This window comes from Gossypium arboreum, chromosome 7, assembly GCF_025698485.1.
Source record: "Gossypium arboreum isolate Shixiya-1 chromosome 7, ASM2569848v2, whole genome shotgun sequence".
Classification (NCBI taxonomy): domain Eukaryota; kingdom Viridiplantae; phylum Streptophyta; class Magnoliopsida; order Malvales; family Malvaceae; genus Gossypium; species Gossypium arboreum.
The window spans coordinates 4,443,101-4,454,888 of record NC_069076.1 but is presented as its reverse complement, the minus strand read 5'-3'; the positions used below and the strand labels follow the sequence as shown (position 1 = coordinate 4,454,888).

At 32.1% G+C, this 11,788-nt stretch overlaps 1 protein-coding gene across 4 annotated transcripts; it reads left to right on the top strand.

The window, feature by feature from the left end:
* Window positions 1-1,082: 1,082 nt before the first annotated feature.
* On the top strand, window positions 1,083-1,860 carry LOC108481864 (mini zinc finger protein 2). 4 transcript variants are annotated; one of them, XM_017784945.2, is made up of 2 exons: window positions 1,083-1,226; window positions 1,420-1,860. In XM_017784945.2, the coding sequence occupies exon 2, from the start codon at window positions 1,446-1,448 to the stop codon at window positions 1,737-1,739; it is 294 nt and encodes a 97-aa protein (XP_017640434.1). In that variant the 5' UTR covers window positions 1,083-1,226; window positions 1,420-1,445; the 3' UTR covers window positions 1,740-1,860. The 4 variants fall into 4 exon arrangements, with proteins under 4 accessions (XP_017640434.1, XP_017640426.1, XP_017640425.1 ...); XM_017784937.2 differs by having other exon boundaries at window positions 1,099-1,292; XM_017784936.2 differs by having other exon boundaries at window positions 1,099-1,307.
* Window positions 1,861-11,788: the final 9,928 nt, after the last annotated feature.

Here is an 11,788-nt window from a genome sequence, read left to right as displayed (position 1 = left end):
ACTTTAAAAAATTAATTAAAAGCAGATTGAATCTATGTTGATGTCAGTATAAAAGAACGTGGGTTCGAGTACGATGAAACACATTATCCTCTGAGAGGCTACAAGTAATTTTAGACATTATATCAAAAAATAAATACTAAGAATTATCATACTACATTCACATGAAAATTCAAGATTTAGTACTTCATTTCAGAAGCTTCCATGCATTAACTCAAAATAGCATTACTTTGAACTTCAAACAGATTTGAAATGTAAAACTCTTTGATATTTTCAATTTAATGGAAAAAAACAAAGGGTCATTTAGTGTTTTCGTGTATATATGTTCAAAATCCTTTTACATGCAAATTAAGCAAGCAAGAAGTTGGGTTTTTTTCCCGTATAGGTTTGGCAAAGGTTACAAAGCAAGATTTGAGAAGATAAGTCACGTTTTTAGGTCAAACTAAAGACAATTTGATGTTGGCATTGTATCAAAGCACTAAAGCAAAGCCTTTTGACATCTGGGCCACACTTGGGATCATGGCAATGGAACAAGGTAGGGAGATGTTGCTAAATTCACTATGGTTCCATTGTTGATATGCTTTATTTCATCACTCACCTCGCTTTATTATGGATATATAATTTTAAAAATTACTGTCAATGAATGTTGAATGCATCCATCCCAGTCCCTCTCATTTTGCTTCAATTTAATTTTTACTATTTATCTTTAATATTTTCAATCTTTTGAAAGTTAACTAAATATTTCAACGTAAAACATATAGATTTTTTATAATATATTATTATATTTTTACCCATTTAATAATTTATATATAAGAATAAAATGATATTTCGTATAGTGAAACAAGATGATAGCTAGGACAAGCAATTACCATGACCACTTCATTAAAAGTGAATCGGTTTAAAATTCATCACATGAATTCCGTCATTCCTAGTGAGACCGTATAAATTAAGTTAAGAAAAGATAAAATAAAATAAAAAAGCTAAAGCTTAGCTATTCATTTTCCCTTTAAAACCAATCACTGTTTTGAATAAAATAAAAAAGTAAAAAGTTTTTATCATCATTTTAGGGTTTGCCTTAGCTTAATGGCAATAGCTTTAATATATATATATATATAACACTAAACTCTAATGTGTTGTTAAGGCAGTTTAGAGAATCATTTCACAACGACCAGTCTAGGGTTTACTATTGAGAAATTAAATAAGAACAAATCAGAAATACCCATTCTCAAGTAAGAAGCTATGCTATAAATATGTAATTTAGGGTTAGGGCTATGGCCAATACATGAGACTAAAAGGTTCTCCTTCTCTTAGTATAGTATTCTGAAATTTCTCTCATTTTTTTTACTTCCCTTTTTATGACCTTTTTATGCGTTTTTCTTTTTGTGTTTGATCATTGATCGAAATTTGATTATTGGTTTTCAGTACGATTTGGGAATCGATCGACGAAAATGAGGAAGCGACAAGTGGTACTGAGAAGGGAGGAGCCACCAAGAAGCAGCAGCACCAATTCATCGTTGACAAGTAGAAGTGTGAGATATGCAGAGTGCCAAAAGAACCATGCCGCTGGGGTCGGAGGTTATGCTGTTGATGGGTGCCGGGAATTCATGGCCAGCGGTGAAGAAGGAACAACTGCAGCCCTTACTTGTGCTGCTTGCGGCTGCCATAGGAATTTCCATAGAAGGGAAGTTGAAACTGAGGTAGCTTGTGACTGTTCATCACCTCCTCCTTTCAATGGAGCATAATATATATGTAGCTTTATTAAATAAAATCACTTCTCATGTTTGTATAAATGGAAGGCTTTAATCATGTAATCTACCTATATATTTGCATTCTGCTTATATATATATATGTTTCTTGAAAGAATGGGTTTCTTTCATAGCTTGTTTTTCTATTATATTAAAAGATCAAAAGTATTTGTATTCATGTTTGGTTTTATGAAGAAATTAATGGGTGTTTTCTTCCATGATTGATGATCAATGGTTGACCTTTGCTTGGAAATTTTAGATTATGTTTTAGTGGATCATAAATTAGCTCAATACTTAGATAATGATTTTGGCTAACTACAATAAGAGTTTTCATGATCTGCTCATGAAAAATTCACTACTTTTAGAGTGATTGTAGCATGATTCTTAATTAGAAATTAATGGCGAAAGCATTATAGAAATCCCTATATTAAGAGTCAGATTATATTTTTTTCTCTCTACTAAAAAAAGACAAACTAGTCTCTATACATTAAAATAAAGAGAAAATTGGTCGTTCCTATTAAAAATTTCAACCATTTATACGATTAAAAACTGGGGAGGTTGTTGGAATAACTAGACAGTGACATGTGAAGTGTCACGTGCACCCCATGTCGTATAGGGATCGATTTTTAACAACAAAAATAGATGAAAATTTTAACAGAATGACCGATTTACTTTTTGATCTAATGTACGAGGACTAATTTGTCCATTTTTTAAAGTAGAAGGGTAAAATACAATCTAACTCCTAATAGGAGAACCCTTTTACCAAAATTAATAACTAAATGATAAATTAACCTATGGTAACAAATTGATAGGATTGAAATTAACTTGTTTTTCAGCTGTAAATTTGCTTTTAATCTTAGCAAATTAAGTGATTTAAATTCCAAATTTTCTTGTTTTATTTATCTAATTTCTGTATAGATATATTGATGGGGTTTTTACACCAAACAATTCAGCAACATTATCTTGTGAAGCTGAGGGAAAATAAAATCCATGGAATATTATTTCATAGATGTGGAAGTCTAATCTTGTATGATAATTAGATTACTTTGTAATTAAGTTGAAAGGCCCACATATCTAATCACTAATGGAATATTTCCTAATGTGGTCTAATCTGCTGGTTGTTAATGATGGGAAAGTATGTGTTAGTGATGTACTTAAAAGGCAATTAAAAAGCTTAATCTAACTTGGGTTTGAACTAAAAGGTTGTTTGAGTTAAAATTTTCTAACTTAAAACTGAAATACTCAATGCTTTTCTTGTATAAACCCCACTATGTTTGAAAACAAAAAATTGTAATGAAAATTCCTTACAAATTGTATTCTCTATTGTGGTGAGAAATTATAATAAAAACTGGAAGCAACATTGTTTTATAGTTTAATTCAATAAGCTTATACAATTCCTCTTTGATTATGAAATTTGAATCTTAACGTTCCATGACTTCATTTGCATACAACAATATCCTACAAGATATATATTAATACAAGACAAAGTATCATGGAATTCCCAGATTGTATTTTGGATAAATTAGTCAATGTATGTCAGATTATTAGTCTTTTTTGTTAAAAATTTCATCTATTTCTACTGTTAAAAACTGGCATGTCGACTGACAGAATAACAAGACAGTTACCTCGTTCTGATGTATAGTGACCAGTTTTTATTGGTAGAACTGGATGAATTTTTTTATCAAAATGTCTAGTTTGCTCTTTAATCTAACATACAAGAACTAATTTACCCTTGTATTAGGACTTGGATTGCATTTTATCCCTTCTACTAAAAATGGGCAAATTAGTCCTTGTACGCTAGATCAAAGAGGAAACTAGTCCTTCCGTTAAAAATTTCATCAATTTCTATCGTTAAAAATTTCATCCACGTGCAACTAATTGGTTATTCTATCAGCCAAACCATTATTTACCATGGTTTAAGTAGGTCAAGAATGGTAAAAATATATTTCCAAACACTTCAGTGTTCATAAAGGGAAATGTAGTTAGAGGTTGATACTATCAAAACGTTAGATATTGAGCATGCGAGGGTGAGTTAGCAGATATTTTTTCATTTATGAAGTTAGGCATTGAGTATAGAGGGAACAATCCTTCAGGTATACGTAGAATTCAGTCGGGTAGATGTCCATTTTGGAAAATATCCCAATCTATGCATACTTTCATATTTTATATATATACATACATATACACACATAAAGGCAATTTAGGTTATCAATTAGTTATCCTTTTTTCTAGGAATGGAAAACTTTTGCTTTAAGACTTTACCTTGTATTTTTCTTCATTTTTTTGCTGGTGATTGCTACTTGTCCCACAATTATTTTAAGTTCAACAAGATATTTACGTTCTCATATTTGAGAGATTTTATAATAAAGTTAATTATTTTTGTTTAATATCTATTGATTTTATATTGGATGTTTAGCATGGTGACATGTTCTTGCATGAAATACTTGCCTGTAATGTCTTCCAACTTTGTCATGGGGTATGTGTAGATAAAATAAAATAGTTCGGGTCCAAATAAATGCATTCTATTTTTTAAGTTCATTTTCACGGTAAAAAGTGTCATGGAAATTTTTTATATTAAGAGTCAGATTGTATTTTGATCATTTACTCAAAAAATGAATAAATAATTAGTGCTTTTACGTTAGATCAAAGAATTAGTAAAAAAAATTTATCAATTTCTATTATTAAAAACAAGTCTTTTTACATCAGCATAAGGTACACATGGTACACCGCATGTCATTGTCTGATTATTCCATCAGCCACAATAAATTTTAACAGTACAAATGAATAGTTTTTTTTAACATAAATGACCAATTTTCTCTTTAATTTAACATTCAAAGACTAATGACTTTTTTAAGTTGAATAGATAAAATGTAATATAACTTCTAGTACAAAAATTTCATAATACTTTTATCCATTTTTGCCTAGTATTTGAAGGCGTGTCCTAAGACCCATAAAGTTATTTGTTGATTGGACTTGTTTAATTTTTGATTGGCAAGTGATTTAGCCATGTTCATTACGAAAAGCCCATTTTTATGGATTTGGATGTTTGGGCTTATTGACCATTTAACCATTGGTTTTTGTTTATATTTTATTACAAATATATTTTATATTACCAAATTACAAAATTAAAAACATTATAAAAATATATAAGAATCTATAATTTATAATATATATAAGAGCACGAGTTACAAAAAATTTTGAACTGAAGAGAATATCGTTTTCTTTCATCATATTACTAAATTGATATTTAAAAATAATTATAATATTTAATTTAGAATTATTAGTTAAAAAGCTTACTTAGAATAAAATTTATGATAATTACATATTTAAAAATAATTATAATTTTATAAAAAACTGATAATTATATATTTTAAAATAATATAAATATAATTTACAATTATTAATTTTAAATTTTTATATAAACAAAGTTTTTCTAATTTTAAAATAATTAATTAATAGAACTCTAAGAAAAATTTGTTATAATTATAATTATAATTTTATTTACAATTATTAATAAAAATAATTGTGATTTAATTTTGACATTACTTTTAAAAAAAGTAGTGTTCATTTTATTAATGTAAAATAGAGTTATTGTAACAACTCAAATCCGGCCTAGACATTATGACCGAATTCGGAGATGTCACTAAGAAGGGTTTTAAAAACGAAGACGATTCAATAAAATCACTTAAGCTTTTCAACACATATTCTCTTATACACATTTGTTAGAAATGTTTATTAAATTAGTTAATTTGCCAAAACATGATTTACAGCGGAAGTTTATCAAAACCGTTATATTTAAAAAATTCAGTTCGTATTTTTCGAAAAACTTTTGTTTGCGTAAAATTGTCATTTTCATAAAACATTTTTTCAAACCATGTAAAAGAAACCAAACCAACAGTTAAAAACCATACAGTCTAAAGAGTCCCAAAAATTACAAACTCTTAATCAAATCCCGAAATTATAAATAAAAGCCACAAATTACTAAGTATATTCAGTACTAGGTCGAGTGGTCATCGCTGAGTCTCCGCTGCCTGATCCGCCTGAGTCTGTGGATTACCTAAACAGAATAGACGAACAGAAGTGAGTTTACGTAAACTTAGTGTGTAACCCAACAGAAATAGACATGCAATACATATAGTGGTCTCATAACCAGTCAAACACAGATACGGACTTAAGTCCTTTTTCAGACACAGATATCAAAATATATATACAGGATCCTACCCCCATCCTCTACACACCAACTCCGACCATCCCATTACACCATGTGGGGTTAAAAACACCTACACATCCCTACACACCATATCGTGCCATTATGACACATATCAAATAAAGTGCAGCAAGCTGCTAGACTATAGGCGAAGGTTGCCTTTCAGAACATTTCATCTATATATACAATCCCCGCCCCAAAGCAGATATAGAATACAAATACAGATGTAACATGCTTATCATGCTTGTGTATAGAAATCAGATATACATATAACAAAATAGTCAGATAAGCATAAAGATGTCCTACTCAGAGCATACTATCATAATATCAGATCACATAATCTAGGGTTAGGTTAGCTCTTATCGACCCTACGGTAGCCCACAGTTGATCGAAATGACTCATGCGACTCTAGGGAAAATTTCAGAATTATGGGCCCACATGCCCGTGTGGGCCCAAACATTTATGTGGCCCACACGCCCAGATTTGCCTTACCTGTGTAGCCCACATGGTCTGGCCCAGAATCTACACGTCCGTGTGGCTCACACAGCCACACTCACACCACCACATGGTCGTGTCTTATGCACGGCCATGCCTTCGTCAACCACACGGTCGTTTCTTACACACGGCCAACCACACGGGCGACCACACGCCCATGTGGTGTCGACAGATTGCACTTTTGGCTTTCGTCGAAACTCGATTTTCATGCGTAAGAGGTATATACTTAGTACCGATTCGATGCGAAAACAGCCCCGAGACCACCAGAACCTAGAAATAGAATCCCAATGCCCTATTAGCAATGATTAACGAGCACAACCAGAACTAAATCAAGCAACATTTCATATTTACCACTGCAAAATGACTACACGCAAAAATTACACCGTCGAAACATTAACTACAGATTCACCGCCTTCACCTACACAACTGATCACAGAGTTCAGATTTCTTACAACAACCGTTACGCTATTACAACGAAATAAAATTGAGAGGCTTACCGAACTCGCGCGAATAACAGCAATAACGAACCAAGAAAATAAAAAGGAACAGAAAACTGAGGATTACGCCAGACATAGGAGGAACAAAAGAAATTGGCAGAAAAGTTGAAGAGGGGCAGAAACTGACGACAATTTTGGAAGAAAGGGAAAAACTCAATAAAATTTGAAAACAAAAGAAAATAATAAAAGATATGCCACAAAAAATCACTTATTTTTCTCCCACAATCCCTATTGCTCATAAATCCCTCAGAATTTTAACTCAACCGAAATTTTGTCAAACACTCGAGCAAAAATAATACCCACACTCACACAAGGATTTGAACACAAGACCTCCAACACAATAGACCCCTTTACCACTTAAACTAACAAACTCATTTTAATAGAGATTAACTGTAACACCCCTTACCCGTTACCGTCGCCGGAACAGGATACAAGGTATTACCAGAACATAATACCTACCATTAAACATAATCGAAATATAAATATGTCTTGAACAATATTAGCCAACTTTAATGGCTTGTACAAATTAGCTGGTCGAGTACTGTAACTAATATTTTAAACCTAGACAAATATGACACGTAACAAAATAATTAAGACTACTATACATGCCATAATTCAAAACGTTTAGTTCAAATACCCTAAAGTAGGATAGTGCGGATAGATCTTCACGATCCTTAACTCCTGAGCAAGCCGGAGAACACTATAAGACAAAAGAGAGAAACAAAGTAAGCTTATAGCTTAGTAAGTAAGTATGTAAATACTAAAAAAAAATCTAACATGTTTACACAACAATTCAAGTACATCTACTTTAACTTCACTATTCATTCCACTTTGATTAAGCTGTCTCTGCTGCGTCATATTCACTAAATAAATCATAACTCGAGTTACCAAACTCAAAATTCAAATCCGTAAAATTTCCCTGAATCTAGACTCATAAAGCTTTTGCTAATTTTTTTTCTATAATTTTTGGTTCAGCCGATTAGTACAGTTTATTAGTTAAAGTTTCCCCTGTTACACAGCTCGACTGATCTGACCTCTGTTCACTACAAATTGAATTTCTCTCAGTACACAATTCAAACAACCCTGAAGTCTGTTTCATTTAAAAATAGTCTCAATAAGGAATTTAGGCATGTAAACTATATTTCTTAATTTGCTTTGTACAATTTTTAATGATTTTTCAAAGTTGGAACAGGGATCACGTATTCATCCTGAGCAAGTCACATACAATTGTAAATATCTCAAAATATAGAATTCCTTTGCTTGCTCTGTTTCTTTTATATGAAAGTAGACTCATTAAACTTTAATTTCACATCTCATTCAACCTCTAATTATATTCCTTCCATTTTTGGTGATTTTTCAAAATCACGTCACTGCTACCATCTAAAAACAGTTTTAATGCTAATTTCACTCTTTCACAAATTCTTTATGCTAACCTCATTTTATCTTATATATGTATATGCCACAAATCATTTTCACCACATTTCATTCACCATAAGTGTAGGTCCAAACCACAATATCACCACAAAACCATCCCGTTGAACAATTCGGATCAATCCTCGATATTTAATGGTTTCAGCACACAGTCCCACCATCATACTTCGTTTAGTTCGGCTCTCTTGTACACATGGTGAACACTTAGTACCACTCATGCGACCTAGCCGATTTGTCTCGTAGCTCTCTTGTCTACATGGTGTCCGTCACTTGGAATCACGCATGCGACCCAGCTACATTTATCTTTCACGTAGCTCTCTTGTCTACATGGTGTCCTTCACTTGAAATCACGCATGCGACCTAGCTACATTTATCTTTCACGTAGCTCTCTTGTCTACATGGGATACATCTCGTATCACACATGTGACCTAGCTACTACAGGTGTCTCGTAGCTTTCTTGTACACATGATGTGCACTCGGCATCATACATGTGACCTAGCTACACTCCATCTATTTTATTCGATTTTCCAATGTTCAACCGGATCTCTCTCTATTATTTATTTCCATTCTTCCAATAGTCGATTTATACTTCAACATCAGCTAGTATATACATATAATAGGCTGAAATATAAGAATGTACATAAAATTATTGTAATATTTACATACAAACTTACCTTGGTGCAAAATGTGGAAATTTTGCAATTTAATCCAAAACTTTTTCCTTCCCTGCTCGAGATCAATTCGCGTCTTTCTTGATCTATAATAACACATTTAGCTCATTTAATACTCATACTATTTATTTCAATCCAAAAATCACATCATGGAAAAATTACATTTTGCCCCTAACTTTTACAAAATTACATTTTTGTCCCTAGGCTCGGAATTAATTTCAGCCCTTATTCTTATGTTTTATGATATGCTGAACATTTTCTCTTCTACAACCACATCAAATTCTCACTCTATCATATAGTTATGAACAATAGGTATTTTACCGATTATGCTGCTTTACTCGCTTTCACTTAAAACCGAGTAGCACAAGTTATTTAACATAATTTAAAACCTCATATTCTATCATAAAACATCAAAATACACAAATTTCACCTATGGGTATTTTTCCAAATATGAACCCTAGGTTAAATTATTACTAGCATAAGCTTAATCGAGCTTCCGGATTCCAAAACGTAAAGAACATTAAAAGCGGGCTTGGAATCACTTACTATGGAGCTTGAAAATTGAAGAAACCCTAGCTATGGAGAGAGGGAGAATTCGGCAGCAACTAAGGAGGATGATGACCAATTTTGTGTTATTTTTCCCATTTTATTTCATTTAATATCCAAATGACCAAAATGCCCTCCTTACTAAACTTTCAAAATTCCTTCCATGTCCTAATTTTGTCCATGAACTTAAAATTGGTCAAATTGCTATTTAAGACCTCCTAATTAATATTCCAAAACAATTTCATACTAAAAACTTCTGGGATGCAAATTTTGCAACTTATTCGATTTAGTCCCTACTTTCAATTTAAGCACTTTAGGCATAGAATTTCATCACGAAATTTTCACACAATCATGCAATCATATCATAAACCCCAAAATAATTATAAAACAATTATTTCTATCTCGGATTTGTGGTCACGAAACCACTATTCTGATTAGGCCCTAATTCGGGTTGTCACATTAACAGACAATTTTACATAAGCCCATTTGGCAAGGGTAAGGCTAAGATTAGAAAAATAACAAAATTTGGCAAAGGTGAGACTTGAACCCAAGACCTCTTACACACACTCAAAACACTTAACCACTGAAGCAAATACACATTTGTGTCAAATAATTACAGAAACAGAGATAAATTTATCAGGCCGTTACGATTATTAATTAAATAGAACTCTAAGCATCTTAATTATCAGTTAATTAGTATTTGTGTTTTATACCAATTAAAATTTAACTTTAACTTTCTAAATAACATTCAACATCTAAGAAAAATTACTCGTAAAAAAGAAAAAGAAAGGGATATTTTTAAAAATGATAAGTTAGAATTATATAAAAAAGAATGGAGATTAAAACCATGGTTCTTCGAAGAGGCTGTAACACCCCCTAACCCCAAGCCGTCACCGAAATAGGGTTACGAGGCATTACCAGACTTATACACTAACATTTATACAAAACCGAGTCATAAACTTTACATTTCAGATCAATTCTTATCAAATTTCATCTTAAAGTCCTTAATATGGGCCTACGGGGCCCTATATATGTTTTAGAAGTGATTCGGAACTAAACTGACAACTTTAGAAATATTTCCTTGAAGATAGGGGCACATGCCAGCGTGGCTTGGGACACGCCCGTGTGGCCTGGAACATGCCAGTGTGGCCTGCCCATGGGTAGATTTTGACTTTTCCACATTGCCTGGGCACATGCCCATGTGATTTGGCCATGTGAGAACATAATTTTTGACCATTTTAAAGCTATTTTCACATACTAAACACGCCCTATTCATGCCCAAAACATTTACTTGTATATCTTAATCAAATAACATTCTTTTTATCCATTTATTGTACCTAAATACAATTATACACTAATAGAATCCAAGCAATCAATTATTTCAAGCCAAAACATGTATATTTCATTTTCCAATCACAAAACATCACATTCAACATAGTTTGCATACTTAATTAATCATATAATTACATTACTAAATCAAATCCTATACATGCCATATAAATCAAAAATTTGTTTAACAAAATCTACCGGAGTAAATTTGGATAATGTGACCCTTGATGTAGATCCGATCCTCCATATGTATATAAGTCAATCTACAAAACAAATCACATACACAAGTAAGCTTATAGAAGCTTAGTAAGCTCATAGGCATAAAAACACAAATCTTACCGAACATTGTACACAATTATATATGTATTAGTTAAACTATTTCATCCTGCAAATCACAACTTCTTTAATAAACTCATTTGAATAATTTTCATGATGCAATTCACGAACTTAATTCTTTTGGGCCCATTTCTTATTTATTTCCATTGTCAAATTAGGGAACAATAATAGGATTGAGTGCTTTATCATCACATTGTCATAGTAAACTATGGACTTTCACATTGTCACACATCACACACCGAAGCCATAGCCCTACCATGGTCTTTCACGGATCATATATCATACCGATGCCATATCCCAGATATGGTCTTATACGGAATCACATTATCACATTGTACCAATGCCATAGCCCAGCCCAACTATGGTCTTATACGGAATCACATTATCACATTGTACCGATGCCATAGCCCAACTATGGTCTTATACGGAAGTACATATCACATCTTTTCCGTCAATTCATTATGGTTATAAAATGAAAGTACTCAAAACCATTGTTCCAAACTAATTTGTTCTTGTAGTGACACATTATTCATT

Excerpts from the sequence above, each read along its gene's own strand:
- LOC108481864 (XM_017784936.2), top strand. The coding sequence starts at position 1,280 with ATGAGACTAAAAGGTTCTCCTTCTCTTA. Across the intron at positions 1,308-1,419 it reads AAAAGGTTCTCCTTCTCTTA|TACGATTTGGGAATCGATCG; the intron begins GTATAGTATTCT and ends ATTGGTTTTCAG.